Source organism: Magnolia sinica, chromosome 4 (genome assembly GCF_029962835.1).
Source record: "Magnolia sinica isolate HGM2019 chromosome 4, MsV1, whole genome shotgun sequence".
NCBI lineage: Eukaryota > Viridiplantae > Streptophyta > Magnoliopsida > Magnoliales > Magnoliaceae > Magnolia > Magnolia sinica.
Window position 1 is genome coordinate 103,467,903 of NC_080576.1, and position 21,617 is coordinate 103,489,519.

The 21,617-nt window shown below is 38.7% G+C and overlaps 1 protein-coding gene and 1 non-coding gene across 2 annotated transcripts in view; one reads left to right on the forward strand and one right to left on the reverse strand.

Moving 5' to 3' along the window:
* Positions 1–842: 842 nt before the first annotated feature.
* The window catches only part of LOC131243582 (UDP-galactose/UDP-glucose transporter 5B-like), a 48,785-nt gene continuing 28,010 nt past the window's right edge, over positions 843–21,617 (reverse strand). The window contains exons 5-11 of the mRNA XM_058243047.1: positions 18,783–18,881; positions 16,851–16,930; positions 8,089–8,201; positions 2,535–2,623; positions 2,274–2,360; positions 1,399–1,467; positions 843–1,321 (exon numbers count right to left, since the gene is read on the reverse strand). Coding sequence (XP_058099030.1) covers positions 1,199–1,321; positions 1,399–1,467; positions 2,274–2,360; positions 2,535–2,623; positions 8,089–8,201; positions 16,851–16,930; positions 18,783–18,881 — 660 coding nt within the window. The 3' untranslated portion in view covers positions 843–1,198. The remainder of the gene's footprint in view (positions 1,322–1,398; positions 1,468–2,273; positions 2,361–2,534; positions 2,624–8,088; positions 8,202–16,850; positions 16,931–18,782; positions 18,882–21,617) is intronic.
* Positions 3,280–3,473, forward strand: LOC131244820 (U2 spliceosomal RNA). Its single transcript, XR_009170593.1, has one exon. It is a non-coding gene; the product is annotated as a U2 spliceosomal RNA (small nuclear RNA).

Genomic DNA, 21,617 nt, shown 5'->3' on the forward strand with positions numbered 1-21,617 from the left:
TCCCGGCCATTGGGCTGAGCTTCATGTATGTTGAACCTCAACATTAGTCAATTTTCAACCACCAGATCAGGCGTCAAGCAGGATCCTAGTCTTTTTACAGCTGCTACGTTTGTCAATATGGTGAGATCCAAGCCGCTCATAAGTCACCACCTACGGCTGGCAAGGGGCCATAGATGGACTGGGCCTCAGCCTCGGGTATGGGTAGATAAAAGAAAAGAAGAAGAAGAAAAAAAAAATGCCACCCATCGGCCCCCTGCCTTCCCAACATAAAAGCTTGAGGCGTAGACTTGGATTTCACTCCCAGCTAAGGTAGAAAAGTGTAGCCCATTGCGACCCTAACCTCCCCAAAGTGTAGAAACCCTTACCGACTGGATTCAGGTCCACAACAAAGGTTTCCTTGGCTGGCCTTGTGAATATTGCTGCGCTGGCAGAGCGTGGATCCATCCACATTTATTCTGCTGAAAACATCCGTTGCCATAACTCTTTAGAGGGTATGGATCAAATTTCTATAAGGTCCAAGCATTGAAAACAGGGCCCATCTGGATGAAATCGATCGAAGCACATGAATGCCTGTGTAGTTCCTAATCAAGAAACTTTAGAAAACCTGCACGGTTGGGTTAATTACAAATACCCGCCCGCCTTTTGGGCTATTTTCAAATAAATAGCCTGCTTTTAAAATTTTAAAGTGACTGTATTTCTTAGTCAACTTATTGACTGTCGCCAAACCAATGGTTGAGAGAATTTGGCCCACAATCCATTATGGGGTCCAGATCAATGATCCGAATCACCCAACCATGGGCCTGTCTTTGGTCAGGATCATTGAGTTAGCTACATCGTCGAAAGATCTCAAGCAAATGTCTTCTGATTAAGACAGGAAAAAAAGAAGCTTGGGACAACAGCTAGTTTTTCGTAAGAGATCGAAACCACCTTTCAAAGAGAATGCTGACATAATATTCCAGCAAGATTTCAATAAAAAATTCAATTATGCATGGTTTCTGTTGTCAATTTTCTTTTTCTGTATCCCTTTTTTTTTTGTATCGCCAACCTCATATCGAAGCTACAAGCAGCCACCACTTCCACATTCATCCCTGTCGTACCCACTCATCGACTCCAGCACTACTCATGTTCAAATTGAGTACAATCTATGGACCGATAACTCCACTCTCTGTCCAATATGAAACAGGAGATCACTCTGGTATCAGCGGTTTTCATTTCCATTCAACCGATTTCCATTCCCACCATAAATATGGTCTGATTGTGCCAGTTTTTGTGGTCTATTTTTCAAGAAGCTCCTTGCATAAAGGGTGCCGAAAACAATAACCTGGCAAAGTTGTGTAACAGTCATTGGATAAAAAGCTTAAAGATACTAATGGAAGGAAATGGGGAAGATGTACTTACAGCGCCAATCCACTGCTTCCAGCTGAGGGGATGTGAGAACCAAACACATGACAGAAAGATGCTCACCAGCTGCACAAATGTAGAGAATTTCAGCAGGCCAGCGATTTTTAGAGACAGAAAAGCTTCAACTGTTCTATTGCTTGAGAGGAATGGAGTTCTTCCAGTAATTGTAACCTAAGTCATATATCTGCTGGAACTGCATCATGGGATGGGCCATGATGCACTAATACCTCACCTATTTCCATCCAAAATGAAAAATGGGCAATTACAACCAATTGTCAACGTTTAGCAGTGACATATCTGAGAGTTAGGACCATCCGATAGTATGGGTGGCAGGGCTGGGTGGGTCCAATGGGTACCCAAACCCAGCCTGACTCGAGGCAGGCATGGGTGTAGCTAAATGGGTGTGGGTATGGGTCAATGTGTCTTTTGAACCAGATTAATTGGGCTGGGTGTGGCTATACTCCAACCTATACCCAAACCCAACATCACCATGAATTACCATTTGCAATTTTTAGTAGGTAAAATCCATTCCACTTATGGACTGGCAAGTTATGTTGGCCAGATCTAAACGAAAACTGGTTTTGGGTGCCCATTTCAGGCCCAACATGGGTATTGGATGCATGCGGTACCCATTGGTAGGTAGGTATGGGTACCGATATACCTGGCTCGAACCCAGCCCATCGACACCTCTATCCAATAGGGGAGGACTTTTGGGGCATCTCCCATCCACCCAAAGGCCCACTAATGGACGACTTGGGTCATAAAAAGGTGGCATGGCAATTTCAGTTTACTGGGCCAAGCAGATGCTCAATGAGTTATTGTATATTTCTTCCTAAGAGAGAGCAAAGTGGATTCTTAGCAAAATGTCTTACCTGTCTCGTGGTCATTATAGTAGCAAATGTAAGGGCCCCGAATGTTCGGATGGTGTAGGAAATGAAGAATTGACTAGCTGTTGCCACCTGAAAATTCAAATCTTGATCATGTAATGGGAATGGAATATTTTAAAAGGTTTCTTGGATTTTGTCTGAGAGTGATGACAAGCAAAAAGAAAAGAAAAGAAAAGGAATTTGATGGCCATAACTGTCTCAATAATTTCAACACTAAAAAAGAAAAGAAATAAAAATTGCACTTACAGTTGAGAGCAATAAAATGTCGAAAAGGCAATCTTGATGGCGGAACACAAATTCTACTGCCAATAGAAGATGTCCTTGTATCACAAGTCCTAAGTTCAATAAAATAAATAAGTTCAGTAACCAATGACTTCCAAATTGTTACAAAAAGGAGCACTTAGCATGTTTCTCATCCCACAGAAATGTGATACATAATGCAATAATACAGCCATAGTATACAAAGGTAAAGATAAAGCCTTGTCAGTGGTCACCACAAAGCAAAACATCAGTACAAATAGATATAGATACCAGTACCACTTGCATGGAGATCACGCCAAAGCCATGTCAAATCAAAGATCCTTTAGCATGACTCTAAAAAGAAAACACAATAATGATGCATTAGCAGAAAGCTTGTGAAGAGTCATTACAAAATCCTTGGGGGGAATTGTCGTGTGGAACATCATGTTTGCCGGAAACTTAAGGACCACGAAATTCACTAGCTTCGAAGATCTAATGAGAGTACTAAGGAGGCTTAGATTGACATTAGTGTGCCAAACTGAAAGATTTGGAAGTGGAGACCTAATGGATCATCTGTCTTCAAAGTCATTTTTGTCATGCTGACTGTCACACCAGCAACATGGTCCCCTGTGTGCTGAAGTGTCGGGAAACTCCAAACCTCCATGCATCAAGGCATTTCCCTGAGTAGCTACTGCTAATATGATTTTGACCCTCAGTAATCTTTGCAATAGTTACAACTTACAAGCTTTCCCTCGCATCTGCTTCCTATGTTGGGAAGATGGGGAAACAATTGATCATATCAGTTTAATATCTGATACGTGGTCCATTGGATCACACAGTATTAAATTAATTTCTTTTGGTGAGGGTCCACCACAATAGCTTGCTATTGGGGCCCTTGTGCATCGCCCTTGCATTGCACTACTGCATGGGCCTGGCGCACCCCTACTTGAGAAAAAGGTGTTGGGGGCGTGATACTCATACCTCAAAGGGTATTTATTGTTGGTAGACAGATCTTGGATGGAGCTCTCATTGCTAAAAAAAATGGCATTGATTCGAGGCACAGAGAAGTTTGAATGGGCATCATGTGTAAAGTTCATATGGAAAAGGACTAATTATGTTGATGTGAAATTTCTGAATTATGTGTAGGAGATGGGGTTTTGGGTTGAATTCGAGAAATTGGATGCAGGATGTGTCAGTTTCGCATGCTATTCAATTTTGGTGAATAGCACAGCAAAAGGTCTTTTTAGGTTCCCTAGTGGGTCCTGGCAGGGTGATCCTTTATTTATTTATAAGCAAGGAGATTTTTATTGAAAAGAAACCACCAGAAAGAATACAATGGAGGAATTAAGAAATGAACAACATGACCTCAACCTGTCCCACATCAACACAGGCTAAAACAGCAAACCCCAGCCCAAAAAGATAAAGAAAGAAACAAGGAATCATGAGAAAAGGACCACAATGAGGTTACTGTTAAGACTGACCACGGTGGCCTTCCAGAAGAAGTAAGCTCTCATAGCACTCAACTAGGCCAATATATCAGCCTCCCCATTCACTTCTCTGGGGACAAAAACAAAAAGATCTGGATTCCAGTTCTCAAATAAAAAACCTCCATATCCACGATCCTCCATGGAAAGTCGCCACCATTAGCCCATGAAATAACATTTTCAGAATCTCCTAAAACAATCGCAGGACACAGATTCCACTCTACAACCAGCTTCACCACCTTCCGCAGGGCTGCAGCCTCTGCATGAGTGATGTCCTGGATTCCAAGTTCCAACTGGACCGATATTTTCAGAAAACATGTCACCATTTCTATCCAGAGAACAGCCATCAAAGTTAGCTTTAAAGACGCCCAGGGGCGGTTCTTTCATCTCGCCACAACCCTCTTTGACTGACCACAATCCAAAATCTCCCTCCAATTGTGGACCACAAACAGAGAAGGGATACCCTTGAATTATGCCTTGGCCCAACTTCTCACAAGACAGAAAAACTTCTTCAACTCGGCGGATTCATGGGAATCTTTATCCTGAAAATCTCTGCTATTCTTTCAATCCAAATGGACCACAGTAAAGCAAAGATGGTCATATTCCACAATATGTGCCCAAAGGGCCCCCAAGCTTTAGCTTCCAAGCCTTATGCTAGTTCTAACTATTTTAGATATCCATCGGGTAAGTGATGGGCTCTTGTGAGCAGCACCGCAGAAGACCGTTCATGGGCGGCTTGGGTGGGATTCATCGTGATGTGTTTATGAACTCCACTACGACCATCAGGTGCGTCGCCCCATTTGCCCAGGGCCCAAAAATCATTTTTGATTCAGGTGGACCACACAATTGGAAATGGCATACAGGGCAACGCCCACCCTCCAAACTGTTTCTCTTAGTGTGGCCCACCTGAATCATGGATGCACCTGACTTTTGGTGTGACATCTGATGTTTGGACTTTGGAGTGGTCACATACTCAACATGGTGGGCCCTGTAAAAAATCAAGGGTGGGTGTATCTCTCCAAATTGTTTCCTTTGGTGTGGCCCAACTAAATCATAGGTCAACCTAATTCTTTGGTGTTGGGCCTAACGTGGGATGACACATCTAATGGTCGGAGTGGATTTCACATACACATCGCGGTTCGCCCCGTAAAAAATCAAGGGTGGGCAACCCCCTTCCAACTGTTTTCCTTGGTGTGGCCCACATGAATAATATTCACCTAGGTTTTTAGTCATAGGCCTAACATGGGATCATCAACCTGATGACTGAAGTGGATTTCATAAACACAACACGATGGGGCCTAAATACGCGGCCAGGCTTGCACAGATGGTCTCTGTGGCAGTGCTTGCAGGAGGCCATCACTCTCCATTAGAATACCTAGTAATTATAATTATAATTACTAAATATCTAGTCAAGTCGGGTCGAGTCTTTGAGTCAACCTGACCCAGCTTAACATCGAATTGAGTCAAGTTTGTGGGGTTTTAAACTATGGTCAAGATAAAGTGACTTTTTGAAAGTGACGGCAATTAAGGATGGGACCTATATGATGGATGGTCTAAATCAATGATCAGGCAGTTTGCAGTATGATCAATATGGACCATCGATTTCTATGACCATTGAACAGTAAAGTAGGATCATTTAACAAAATCTGGCAGTGATAGGCAATCAAGGGTGGAATCCAAATAATGGGTGCTCTAAATTAATGATCGAACATTTTTAGTATGATAAATATGGGCCATCCATTTCCCTGACCATTGAATGGATGGCTAAGATCATCTATCAAAATTGTTTTTTTATAGTGTAGGGAAATCAAGGATTGGCCCACATGATGGATTGTTTAGATCAATCGTCGGACAGTTTGTAGAATGATTAATGTGGATTGTCCATTTAGGCATTGAATGCTGGTTAGGATCATCTGACAAAAAATGATTTTTGAAAGGGATGGCATTCAAGGGTGGGACCAAGATGATGGACAGTCTAGGTTAATGATTGGATCTTTTGTAGCATGATCAATAAGGACAACTCATTTCTCTAACCATTGTTGAATGGACATTCATGACCAATCAGAAAAAGTGAATTTTTATATTGATGGCGAATCAAGGGCAGGAGCCACATGACAAATGGTCTAGATCAATGATATGACTGTTTTTGTAGTATGATCAATACCACCTGTGATTTTCAACTTACAATTGAACCTAATGCATGTATAACAAGTTTTAGGAATCACAATCGCTGACTCCATGATATTATCCAAACACTGATGATAATTCCCAGCATTACAGCACTCAGGTATCGCAATACCCGGTTATTGAAATATCTAAGTCATCAATATGCCATCAATCCAAACAGCCCCTGAGTGTCTGTGTTTAGCCTTCCTTCTATAATAAAAGTGTGGCTATCTTCAAAAAAACAATAAAAAATAAAAAATAAAAAGGTGATGCATTAGAACCAAAGAGGCATTCAATCGACTTGTCAGCATTGTTGTCAAATGCGATCGCATATGCGCATGCTGTGGATCGAATCGCATATGCCATGATGGCATATGTGGTCTTGGCAAGTATGCTAGGGCATACTTGTATATGCGATCCATATGCGATCGCATATTTCCCAATAGCTAGAGTGGAAGCATTTAAATTTTATTTTTTTTTTTTCAATTTGGAGAACTTTTGCCTATAAATAGGCACTCATATCCCCTCCATTTTCACTATTCTTTACTCCAAAACTCTAAATCTCTTACTCTCTCTCTTGCACCTCTTTCTCTCTCACTCTAATTTCTCTACAATTATTTGAAGTATGTTTATTTTTTGTATTTTGTAAGTTGTGCTTACTTTTTGTAAATTTAGTTGTAAGTTATAACTTGTAAGTTGTTTCAAGCTATCCATTTATCAGTAAAATTCCTTTGTTTGAAGTTTTTAATAATTATTCTTTTTTAATGTAGCTTGTTGATTGTTTTGTTAAAATTTATATAATATAATATAAATAATTAAATATATATAACTTAATGAAACACTCAAACTATAATGAAATAAGTAGATTAACCCAATCCAATCATGTGTACTAATTAGGCAAGTTTTTTCTTCTTTTTTTTTTTTAAAATAGAATTTTTAGAATTTTTTATTTTTTCCTTTTTTCAATTAATTAATTATTTATTTAAAAATGCCATGGCATATGCGTTTGTACGATCACATATGCGAACAACACATGCTGATTGCATATGCGATTTGACAACATTGCTTGTCAGGATGAAGGAAAAGGATACCTACCGTTCAAAAACAGAAAAGAAAAGAAAAGGATTCCTACCTTTCAAAAAAAGAAAAAAAAGAAAGAAAGAAAAAAAGGATTCCTTAAGCATACCCAACATGCATGCTAAATGGTGGGAAGAATGCAAACATTTTGATCAAAGGTTAAAGGTTAGGTTATTGAAAATCAGAGAGCCAGAGGCTGGATTTTGGCATGATCTTTTCCCTAACAAATTCTCTCCACATGAAATAAAGATGCAAATTTTAGAGGAAAGGATCCCTCAGAACAAATTCATCAGGAAAACAGGGATCTCTGTGGTTCATCGCAGATTGCTACGAGATGGAAAACACTGGAAGATTTGAGATAATCACAATGGCGAATCGCGTCAGCTACAAGAAGAAAGAGGCAGGCAGTCTCATCACATTGGAAGATCTGGCCAATGGAGATTCAGTAGAAGTATCAGTGAAGAGGATAGGAGGAAGATAGAAGGTTGTGGGAAGGGAATGGGTGTAGATTGGATTTCTTAGCTTCTTTTGGGTTGCTTTGTAGCTCTTTCGCATTTTTGGCTCGTTTCCTAATAAAATTGCCATTACTTTTGCAAAAACAAAAAAAAAAAAAAACGTAAAATCTTTCAAGAAAATAAAGGCAGAGAATACAAAAGGGGCAAATAGCACTTACAATTTCCATCTACAATTACAGAAATATGAAAGACTGACAAAGAAAACCATTCCCCATCAAAGAGCTGTGGAGAATATTCCAAACAAGAGGTGGACAGCTAATACCAACATATGCTTAAATGTTAAAAGTAAATTGTAGAGAGGATAGTGGAATAACTTACCACTTAAACTGAGAATACAAGAACAAAATGTTGTATAGAATATTTGGTTGTGTATTTCCATATCATAGCCCTTAAACAATTTGTCCTGGAATGTGCTTGTGAAACCATCAAACCTGCAAAACATACAAACAAGCATGGAAATGGATGGAGGTAAAACACCACCTTCATGGATTTTTTTTCTTATATTCAATCCAGAAAAGTGAGAATGAAGAATTTGGAAATCCAAGCAATGAAGCCGGTACGTCGTCAAGATCTGATCAGACTTGAAATTTCAGAGAGCCTGAAGCAGACAGTGGATGGTTGATGGTGATTCCATAGTACTACATGCTTAAAAACAAATGAAAATTCAGATGATGAATGTAAAATATTACCAAACGGATTCAAGGAATACAAAATGATGAGATCTGTATATACGTGAAAGTTCATCTGGAACCTATACGTATTCTATGAAAGCCAGGTGCAAGGCACCACAAGACATTGCTATCATTTTCAGATAGCATATGGAGCTGTCTATAAGATAGTAAAATGGAAAGAGGACACAAAGTTTGTCAAGCATAGAGAGGTATTCTTATCACTGGTTCACAGATTGGAGAGAACTAGTAGATTCGACCCAATATCCTGTTTCTTGATCTGAGGAGCCTGAAAACAGTAAGGGATTGACAAAGATATCATGTTGTTTACAGAGTGGCACGCACAAATGAGGATTCATATAAGAGTGTCAGCTGTTACCACCGAAGGAACACAATCATATTGTTTAAAACGGCACTATATTGCCTCTGCACAGTGATGTAAACGGGAAGCACAGATTCTTCATTTATATATGCAAGAAGCCTTGTGCAATTGATGATAATTTACACAAATCTAGCATCCCATTCCCTCATTGAAAGAGCATAGAAATGGCAAATATTAAGATGGATCATGCTCTTTACCATGCGGCATACATAAATCATCATTATCACCATCAACTAAGCCTACTCCCAATTAATTGGGGCTGGCTACATGAATCCTGTTCTGCCATTGTATTCTATCAAAGGCCATAACTTCAGTTAGAACATAGGTCATCAATCTTTTCTTACTACCTCCGCCCACATCCTTCTGTGCCTTCCCTTGCCCTTTTAGAGCCTTCAACTTTTACCAACCATAGTTAAAACACCACACGGCAAAAAAAAAAAAAAAAAGGTTTGGGCAATGTACAGGTTAATCCAGGTATGATTCCAAAGAAAACAGTAAAAAACTTCGGTAAAAAATATGGGTATGCCAAAAAATGGGGAAGTGAAAAGTTCGGGTTTAACACGGGCTTCTTTTAAAAAAATGATGGAAAAAAATCAGCTCTCTCTCTATATATATAAATCCAAATATACCATCGAAATGAAGAACTATAAATATATCTCACAAGTAAAACTATGAATTCCTGCATGTCAAACACATGAAGAAATGGAAGGTGCTTACGAAGTAAATGAAAACAGGAGGGGTCGCAAGTAGGGCAATTTTTCTTGTAGTTGAATAGGCTGTTGGTCTTGGTTGCTTTTTGTTTTTTTTTTTTTTTTTTTCTGTTTTGTGTTGTTGCTTGGGTTGTAGCTAGAGCCATCTCGGCGCTTCTTCTTTTCCTTTCAATAAACTGTTACCTTTCCAAAAAACATATTCTGCGAAGTATCAAGTCCCCCAGTTGAATTATAAGTCTTTGTAGAATAAGCTTATTATGAGTCATTCACCAACATGTAAAAAATTGAAGCTATTCACTTGCATGTAAAAATCTATGTTCTTTTTTTCTTTTTTCTTTTTTTCTTTTTATAAAGATAACTAAATTTTATTGACAAGCCAAAGCGGCAAAAACTACACAGCAAACATCCTATTCAGAGAAATAGGATCACAAGAATTCATACATGGAGCCAATGTTGTCAAAATCATTATCATATCGCAAATTGTAAGAGAGGTTGAATCGTATCGAATCGCAAATCCTATCGTAAATCGTAATATTTTTTCTGATTTACAAAAAAGATATATATAAGACATGCAAATATATAAGTAAATCATAAAAGAATAAAAACGCATCAATCATCCATTTACCATCAACATGTACCAAAAAAGTAATACATATCATGATATTATCAATTGAGAAAATGTATATGGTATACATATCATGATAGTAACTGATTTTTGTCCTTTTCCTTTGTTTTCTTTTATTGCCTTTTGAAAAATTTATCATATAAAACATATAAGAGTCCTTAAAAATTTTGTTTTGTATTTTTCTTGAGTGTAGAGTCATCTTAGAAAAAAAAAGGCATTTGATTCCATGATGAATCAAAAGATATATTGATTTCTTTGTTTTGGGTTTTTGAAAATCAAAATCCCCAAATCCCTCTCTCTCTCTCTCTCTCTCTCTCTCTCTAGAAAAAAAATAGGACATTTTTAATAGGGGAGAGCCTTTTTCATATTTTATGAGCAAAAGGGCGCAAAGAAAAGGAAGAAATTGAAAAAAAAAACAATAATAAATTGATTCTTTTAAATATTTTTTGGGCCCCTTAATGCAGTCCACAATGATCTTATGATTCGATACGATTCATACGATAATCGTATGATTATTTAGGATTTGCGATTTGGGTGTACGATTCAAATTGTAAACCCATGCGATACGATATGAATCGTACGATTTTGATAACATTGCATAGAGCCCATCTCAACACCTCAAAGCTTAGCCCTCCTGAAGACATCCCCTGCTGACCCACTTTTGTTTTGAAAGCAATGGCTGTTTCTTTCCCTCCATAACCCCAAAAAAACACCCAAGCAAACCAGCCGCCAAACTGCTCTCCTACCCTTCCCTACACTACTAGCAGGCCAAGCCAGAAGGTCGTCTTAAATAGACCTAGAGAAAACCCACTCCATTTTAAAGAAACCAAGGAAACCCACCCCTTATCTACATTCAACTGCATATTCACCAATTCATACTACACTATTGCTTGTGCAGGGCTTACTGTGCATGCCATCCAACCCATGCATTGAGTCCCACCATGATGATGGGATGTCCCAAAAATCAGACAGTTCCAATTATTCATTGGGCCACACCATAGAAAAAAATTGAGAACTAGCCAAAACCTCCAATTACACGTGGTGGCCCACATGATAGTTGGATCAGACTGATTTTGGCATCCAACTTTCATGGTGTTTCCACCCTTCTGGATGGGTTGGATGCCATAAACACACCATGATGGCCCCACGCACAACTGTCATGGAATAAGTTTATTCTACCAGGACTTGTATTGTAACAGTGCAGGAAACTGCCATATTAAGGAAAAGGGAGCACTTTGGGAGTGAATGATGCTTGATACACAGGCACCCAGAAATTGTACACGTGGCATGCATTAACTTAACTTGAATTGACTAAATTGTGGAACCCACTGTCGCTAGCTCACGTTCCCAAATTCAGATTTCTTTGAAGTTCCTAATCTCTGATCCTTGGCCACTTGTTTGTTAAAACATGATCGTCAGATGTTTTAAGCCTGCCCCCCAATTAATTGGAATAAGGCTTAGATTATGACAACAATGATTTTCATTGTAATGCCCAATTGATATCCACATATCTGACAGTCGGATAGTCAAAATAATCTTAATTTTGGTTCCTGGTACTCTCATGATTTGCTAGGCAAAAGTTTGACAATTGGTTGTACTCTTGACATCTTCCCCTCATCCTTTACCTACAGTTAAAATCTACCATGAATAGACTTGTGACATGGTTAAATCTACCATCAATAGACTAGTTACACAGTTAAATTTGAAGCTGGACACAAACCAAGCCAGCTCGAAAGCTCGGCTTGGATTGGTTTGAAAAAGCTCAGCTTGGATTGGTTCGAATAGAAGTTCAAACCAAACCAAGCCTTGGAGTCAAGCTCGTTTTAAAAAAACAAACCAAGCTCAAACCAAGGCAGTATCGGCTTGGCTCAGCTTGATTCAGCTCGATTTAATTCAGCTCGTAGATTGTATGCCCACTGTTTCTGCAGTGTGGCCCATTTGAGCCTTTGATATACCTTGTTTTTTTTGGTCTCATTTCATACAATGGTATGGAAAAATGGATAGACGGTTTGGATCTGATACATACATTATGATAGGGCCCACGGAAGTTCCACATGTCAACACTTGGGTACGTGCTGCACGACGAGAGCGGATTAGGTGAGACCTGAACTCACCCAAGGCAGTGCAACCCTTACGGTGAGCCCACCTTGATGTGTGTATTCTATATCCACTCTATCCATCCATTTTTTCAGATCATTTTAGAGAAGGATACCAAAAATTAAGATGATCCAATTATCAGGTGGACCATACTCCAGGAAACAATGGTGATTGAACACCCAACCATTCAAAACTTCTTTGGGATCACCTTAATGTTTTCATAGTTTTTATTTGTCATCCAAACTGTTGGTAAGTTCACATAAGCCTGGATGAAGAGAAAAAACAAATATCAGCTTGATCCAATACTTTTGTCGCCCAATGGTCAATCACCACTTTTTCCTATCATATGGTCCACCTAATAATTGGATCTGCTTCATTTTTTGGATAATGCCCTAAAATGATATGAAAAAACGGATGGATACAGAATACACACGTCAAGGTGGGCACCACGGTAAGGCCTGCACCATCTTGGGTGAGGCCAGGGTCTCACCTAATCCGGTCCCCTCCACCACACAGCATGCAATGGAATTTCTTGAGGTGTAAAATTTTCGTGGGCCCCCATGATGGTGTATTTCTTAGATCCACACCGTCCATCCAAATTTTCAAATCATTCTAGGATATTAACCCAAAAACAATGCAGATCCAAAGCTAAAGTGGACCACTCCATTGAAGACAGTAGGAGTTGAAAACCTCTTGGGGCCACAGAAGGCTCTGATCAAGCTGATATTTGTATTTTAACTTCATCTAGGTATTTTTTATCTTATGAACAGATCAGATGGAATATAAGCCTCATGGTTGACCCTATGAAAGTTTCAACAGTAGTTTGTTCAATCCCCGCCGCTTTCTGTGATGTGATCCACTTGAGCTTTGGATGTGCAACATTTTTGGGCCCATGCTCTAAAATTATCTAGAAAAATTAATGGACGGAGTAGATCTAACACAAAAATCATGGTGGGACCCAAAGAAGTTCCACAAGTTAAAAGTTGTGTTGTGTAGTTAGCAATTTATTTGGGAGAGAGAAATCCGGTGTATCTTGTTAGTGGGAGTCATCAGAAATGACGTGGACCAATGAGAAGCCACGGCATTAGAATTTCTTGTGCCTTCAACACAGACAATCCACACTTCCTAAAATGTATACCCCATCCTACGACATACCTTGCTCCAGCATTCCTAAGCACAGAGAACTAATGAGAGCATGACTCGTGGATTCATATGCGGAACGGTGGAAATCTCTGCGCTCGAACCCACCAGTGTAAAAGACCTGGACCTTCGGTTTGGTGGGCCCCTAAAGTGTCCTATGGAGCATCCAAACCATCTACGAGAATCAACTTGGCGGGATCCATCATCTGTCAAGTTCCGCCATAAAAGACTTCATCTTCCTCATTGAAAAACAAGAACTGTTGATCACCTACCATCAATTGAACGGTCAAATAACCACCCGTCTAGAATCAAGATTCCAAAGCATATATCCCAAATGTTAATACCTTCTTCACTTCTAGAAAACAACACAAAAATCCCTTGCCAAACCACCAGCGTGTGAACGCACGCTATCCCTTGTACAACAAGAGTCCAAAACTAGAAAGATGTCCAAAACTGGAAAGATCAGAGAAAACTATTTAACAAGAGCTCCGTAAACGTTCAAAGACACGAAGAGATCCATCCAACTTTCGATCAGTTAGTAGAGAACAGGAGAGGCTTTGAAAGGTAGAGTGCGAAGAGAAGTCGGCATCAGAGCAACAGTCAGGTCGAACCGACAATATGTCGATTCTCTGTTCGTGTTCTCCTTCAAGGTCACCGATTAAAGCCATTCAACACGCCAAACAGGTGAGTTGTCTCGTAGGAATTATCTGTCTTTTTAGTATTATTTTCCAAGTAATGAAAACTCGATCTGAATAACATACACATGAACGTATGAAGAACTCTAGCAGAGTTATGCTCACAAATCCATGTTACCGAATGTACAAATCTAACCTTATGCCTTAACGTTACATCTGGTGCGTAGTAGAGAAATCCTTTCAAGGGTCTAAACAACCTTTGACATGGGATGAAGCCAAGACTCGGTAACAGAGAAGGAAAAAAGAAGAAGAAGAAGAAGGAATAAAAATGAGCTGACCCAATTCGAACTTGGCTTGGTTCGGCTCGGTTCAACTCGGCTCAGATATTTGGACCAAACCAAACCAAGCTCAAGCTAGTATAATCTACAACAAATCAAGCTCAAACAGTAGGGATAGGCTCGAAGCTCGGCTTGTGTAAAGCTTGAATAGGGAGTGTCACATAAACAAGCCAAACGAAACTTGGGTCAAATTTTATTTTATTTTTTTCGGTTAGCTTGTTGGTACACAACTTGGGTCAAAACTTGGTTCGACTCGGCTTGTGCACAACTCTAGTTAAATTAGATGTTCATGAATCTATTGAAACCTAGCCACTCTCAACTTTTGAATGTTCATCAATTAAATGGAAGGGGAAGAGGAGATAGCAAAAGGAAGAAAGGAAAGAAAAGAGGAGAGGAGGGGAGGAGGGAGGGATTGTTTGTGTTAGCCCAAAAGACTAACACTCCAACATATATTCACAGGAGGAAAAAAAAAAAACATCTAGTTCTCCACAAGGGCATAGAGAATATACACACGCAAGTACATATACACAGGGTAGTGTTCCTTGTATTAGCCCAATAGACTAACACTCCAATATATATTAAGATGAGGTTAAAACATACACTGCTCCACAAGAGCACACAAATAACACACACGCACAGTTATATACATGTTCCTAATTTGATGCAGGACATGGAAATTAAATATGATATACAAGATTTCAGACTTTAGATCATACTAATTTAGAAACAATCACAAAAATTTCACATCTCGCATAAAGTAAAGCATTCAACAAGGGGGATCTACAAGGGTCCAAGCCTACACATGCTAGGGCTGGATCAATTAAAATTATAGACCAAACAATGATCAAAGGAGAGTAGATTCATCTATACATGAAAAGAATTATTTCCCCAATCCAAGGGATTCACATGTTTCAATTCGGAAAACCCTAGGGTTGTAAAAAGGGAATAGAACTTGGGATTTAGGATAATCTAGGGTTAGAGTTAGGGAAATAGGGTGGGAAATAGGGTGAGAAAGGAGTGAATGAGGAAATAGACGAACCCGATGTGATCCACACGTGTGGACAGCAGCTGGGCCCAGATGCACATGTGTGGGATCCTGGCCGCACGTGTGTGGGGCCCACGAATCTAAAATCGGCCAACTTGGGTCTGATCGGCCAAGGGAGGTCCACCTTCACGCCAAATTTCAGGACGATAGGATGTCCGATTTGTGCACGGTACTCTGCCGAATTTTAGCCCTCCTGCAGGGCATGATTCTGCAAATTTGCTATAGAGGAAAGATTAGCTGCAAAAAGGGATGGATTTGGAGATGGGATGGCTGTGGGAGATGATAAATATTGACGGTAGGAGGTGGGGGCTATTTGAGATGGATGTGGCTTCGCACCACGGTAGTTAGCCCTTCAAAGAAGAGAGGGTTTCGCACCCAATTGGATTTCCACAACTCAGAGAATTAGAGAAGAAGGAAAACGTAGAATTTTATTCATAATCTTCAGTGAGAAAAAACCTACAAGGGGTTGCCTATTTATAAGAAAACCCTATACCCCAAAAGCCACGCCATGTGCGCACACTATTACTTAGAGATGAAGTAACAAAAATAACAACTAATCAAAGCAATCTAAATCATTCATAATGTTCCAAATCACGATAATAAGCAAAAATCAAAGTCCCTATATCATCTAGGGTAGTGGGCCACGATCATGAGATCCAATGGTGGGATCCACATGATGATCGGGTCCACTATAAGGAACCAAAACACAGTCCTCTAACTAGGAGACCCTCCCTAGACGTCGTCACCGATCCAGATCGATGGTGGGGCCATCCTTGCGTACGTGCGTGGGGGGGGGGGGGTGCATGTGCGCGAGATATCCCCATCATACATCTAGTGCCTTTCTCAGGCCACTGAAACCACTTTTTTCATATAACATTTTGATGCAAAAGATATTTCAACTATATGATCCAATTGAGAGGGGGAGACTATATAAATATGTTGGTTATTGTTGTGATTTTAGTACTAAATAACAATTGGAATTCGTTTTTTGATCAACAACTGCAAAACTGCATTTTAGTAGGGTCAAGGCTTAGATGATGACAATGATGATGATGGACTACAAAACCATTGGAATTCATTTAAGGTGCCTTGAGCCAATAGTTTAGAAAACATAGGAATTTAGCAGTGCCAATGTACAAATATGACAAAATCGTTGTCAAAAGATGATCAAGTAGGATACATTTCTCAATCTAATGCAAATATTAAATGAGTCAGTATACTATTATGATTTATGAACTACCTTCAAAATTTCCAAACCACCAAATCCCAAGAATAGCACCATTGCATGCCTCTGTTACTTACAACAACAATCTAGAAAAAATCAACAACAATCTAGAAAAAATAACTTACTTATTATAGAAACAAGCATGGCTAAAACAAGTCATGAATATTGAAGAAAGAGCAGATGTATACAATGGAGAAATAAGCACTCAATCGTACCCAAGATAACCCATCATTAGGAAAACGCCCCAGACTGTGCTTTCCCTTCCCGTATGGTATGGACTAATGTCAGCTGCTGCCTACATTTGGAGAAAATGTCAACTAATGTATTTGAAACTATTAACATACTGACATAAGTATATTTCAAAAGCACCTATATCCATAATGAACTCAACCATCAAGCATTGCAGTAGATTTGAATATGCAGTACATGTTGAAAGTACAAGGGCCCTGGGCAGTCTGTGTTCTACAGGAAGGGAGAACCAAGAAGCATCATTTCCTTCAGACAGTAGCCATGAAGTGTTGACACCACACTTGTAAGAAAGATTTCATCAACTATGTTTTAATTTGGATATTGATAGAACCATAAAGTTCACAGTAGTATTATATTTAAAAAATGGAGAAGTGAAAAGTCCAGTGTCTCGGTATTTTTCCTCTCAGATTTTTTTATTTTTTTTATTTTTTTATAATCTTTGCGGGGGGGAGACTATCCTTATAAATTCAACTCTACCAAGTTACTATTTCTATCTTTCGTATCTGACTCGTATTGTAGTTGAAACCATAATGACATGGCACCCTACTACATCCGTTGACTAGTGTTGTCAAAATCCTATGATTTGAGTTAAAATTTAAGTAAAACGATATGAATCCCACCTTTGAAACCCTTTTTATATGAATCATACGATTTACGATTCAAATCCCAATTTACAACTCAAATTATACTTGTTTTCTTTTATTTTAAGCTTCTTTTGGCTTTCATTGTATGTTTTTAAATTGGTGGGGGCTTTAACAATCATTAAAAATAATAACAATAATAATAATAATAATAATAATAAATAAATAAATAAAAATCATTTAGAAAAGGTAAATTATTTTATTTTATTCATTATAAGAGATTAAATGTTATATATTCTCTTCAATGTGAAATCATTGATTTTTATTTTTATGATTTCTTACTTCTTAACTGGTCGAAACACCAAATTGATCTATGACTTATCTAGAATATTTTTATGGATGGTTACGATTATGTTGATCATGTATTGTGAAATGATGGTTAGAAATCAAAATATCTTTTTTGGTCTGTCTACAGATGCAAATGTTGCTTCTTCCAACATGATTCTACATTCAAGAAAGATAACAAGAACATAAATTACTAAAGGATCTTTGAATGTTTTTTAAGGAAGATTTCTTGAAAGACGAGAAAAAAAGAAGGAAAGATAAGAATCCTTTAACACTATCATGACATGGTATTACTTGGTGCATATTGATGGCAAAAGGATGACTGCTAAGTTTTATTTATTTATTTTTTACTGATTTATTTATATTCTTCATATTTTTAAGAAAATCATTAAAAAAAATCTTATGATTTACGATACGATTTGTGATTCAATACGATTCAACCCTATTATGATTTGCAATACGATAACAATTTTGAAAACATTGCCATTGACACCCATGTAAAGAAAAGATTATGGTGTGTTGGTCCTTGCCCCGGGACTGTGTAGGCATGCCACTCTAGTGGCAGGTAGAATGGTGTTAGGAGAACCATGCACAGCCAAAGTAAACAAACAAGTACATCCAACAATTAATCAACAAAGCAGATTCATATGTCTAAAAAACCAATTAGAAGAATTAAATTCCAGACGAAGGTTTAGAACTCAATGAATAATTTTGGTTCCATTACTAATCGTGTCTATAGACACATGGAATGTCATTCTACTAGTGAATCTTCAGCAAAAGGATAAATATGATTGAGAAATATGCATGAGAAACTGATATAGCAAGAGAATGCACAATAATAATGACATTAGAGACATGTGAACCTCAGAACAACTAATATGCATCCATGGCTGGGAAGAAAAAAACAAACAAACAAACAAAAAACAGAAGTGAAGTTAGATTGAAATTAGGAAAGCCAATGGTGGGAATTACTGGATATAGAATGAATATGGAACACCCCAGTGTCACAAGCACAGCAAAAAAGTAGTCTTGCCCATTATATCTCTTTTGCATGATAACTGTGCTCCAGATCTGCAAAAGCAATAAAAGGATGAGCCCGAAAAGTCACTAAGTCAAAACTTCAAATAGCTATCAGAAGTTAAAGCAGTGAACACAATGAAATATTTGTATGTAAGTGATGAACTGCTGATTTAAGAACTTCTCCAAGGAGACTCAATCCATTGGTTGAACCAAATAGTGTATTTCTTCCATCCCAATAGCGTATTTATGGAATAAATGCTGAGGATACTATACAATACAATACAATACCAAAAAAAAAAAAACACACAAGAAGAAGAAGAAAGTGTGAGCATCTAGTTCGTCAACTCAGATGCCCTCCCCAACTGGTGCCCTCAAAGGGATTAGCAGTCACAGATACAACCAGATCTCTGATCTCTTGACATACTGTCCTGATGTTTCCCCCAGTTGTTAAAATAAAATTTGATTGCCATTGGCATTTGACTTAGCAGCTCTATTTTATTTCACTCTTTCATTAGATGAGAGAGCTCACATGAGGTAGGTCAACAAAACCCAAGATGATGATCACTCAAGCAGACAACTCTGAAGAGGAAAACAAAAGAGCAAGAATAACAGTGTCATGAATATGGAGAATGAAACTAGGCCGATCAATATACCACTGCAAAGTTGGGATGATTCTCAGTTAGATCCTTTATTCTATTGTTCATGGAGTTGGATCTCATGGGGAGGCCGGGCACAACAAATTCGTTTGGCATTACGATGTCCCCCCAAAGATTGTGGCTTTTGAGTGGTTGGTGGGTAGAAAGAAAGTGTTAACCATTGATAACCTCCAGAAAAGGGCTATGGTGATCCCTAATATCTGTATCTTGTGCATGCAAGACGAGGAATCAGCAGACCACCTATTCATGCATTGCCCTTTTATTTGGCCCATTTGGGCAGACTTCCTGAGACACTTCCATCTTTTGTGGTCCTTGCCAAATTCGGTGGCCTCTCTCTTGGTTGCGTGGCACATAGTAGGGCTCAAGAAGGAGAAAAAAGGTGTTGTGGAGGATGCGGGTGCTAGCTATTTGGTGGGCTTTTTGGGAAGAGAAAAATGCTAAATGTTTCAATAACTAAAGGAAATTGGTGAAGGGTAGGGCTAGGATGTTGCTTATTGAATGGGCCACTTGTATTTCTAAATTAAGGGATTGTAATATTGAGTTTCTTGGTTAGCCCTTAGGTTGCTTTCTCGGCATCCCCTTTTGCTTGTAGTTTCCATTTTGCTTTTTCAATAAATTTGAGTTATCTTTCAAAATATATATATATACCACTGCAAAAGAAGCTCCCTGCTAGCCAATGGAATTCTACACTTGACTAATTAGGTGTAGGAAGCAAATAACCAGGTGAAGAATATACAATCTCAATGCCTTAAAAGGGGGGAGAATCAAAACAGAATAAAGGTACAAAGTTCAATTGAGAGCATGATTATCATCATCGCTGCCGCTGTCAGCATCATTATTTGAGGCCGACTTGACGAACCATGCATTGGCAAATAGTTAGCCATGACCAAACTACTTGGGGTCAACTTTACGAACCCTGCCTTGACAATCATTCCTATATAAAGCCCTATCCTTTGGCATGTGAACAAGCCTCCCAATCCCTTCTCACAACCTTAATCCAAGTTCTTTAGGTCTCCTCTCATCCTCATTTCAGGTCCTTCAGTCCTAATTAAAGTTTCCCTTTTCACTAGAGCCATCTCCAATTTTTGTCACACACGACCAAACCATCTCAATCGACTCTACATCATATAAACAATGTCAGCTCAAATTCAATCTCGCTGTACACCAACTTGCTTAACTATGAATCTAATCTCTTGGACCAGGCACGGCATATCTCTTGAGAATTTGAGACTATAAGGTCATCGTGTACTAATCTAATAGGAGCACTTTATTCAGGAGGGAACTGCAAAAAAAAAAAAAAAAGAGTTCATTTAACGAATGCATTCCTCACGCTCATCTGATGAGGCATCAACTACCTATATTATCAAGATGTCACACAATGGTATGAACATATTCCATGCATGCAACAACATTTTTTTAAATGGATAATTGTCATCATTTAAGCCTTATCTCAATCGATGTTTTCAGTATCAATGATATCAGCCGATATATCCCACGATATATCTTGTATTCTGCCTATGCTATACGAAACACATAGGTAATGCTGATATATCTCATTTGTTCGATCTGGTGAGCATTTTCGATTTTTGATACATTTTTTCGCTGTAAATCATGTTAAATCAATGTCAAATTATCACAAATCCATTATTCTTCATGTTTTGCATTAAAACTTAAAAGTCATGGATTTAGAGCTTCGATTTCGAGTTTTTGGAGGAGATGGACTGAGTTGTGGAAAATTGGGAAAAAAAAATCGAAATTCCCAATTTCTCGCAAATCGGTTGCAATCTTTGTTCCCAACTAAGGTATTTCGTAACGGTAATGGTGGTCGTAACAGCCAACACCATTACCATTACAATATGGGCTATAATGGCGGTTACGGCCCTTGCAATGGCCTCTACAGTCACTTTTTTAATTTATTGTAAAAAACTAAAAAAACCTGTATCGGCTCTGTAATGGACCATTACAGGGTTGTTACAACCTTTATGGGGGGTGTTATAGGTCATTTTTTCTGTAACTGCTGTTATGACCTCGTAACGTTTAACAGCTGTCATTGCTACCTTTATGTGACGGCCTTTAAGGCACACCATGGTCCAAACACAAAATCAAACATGTATGTAACCCGATCTAGTGG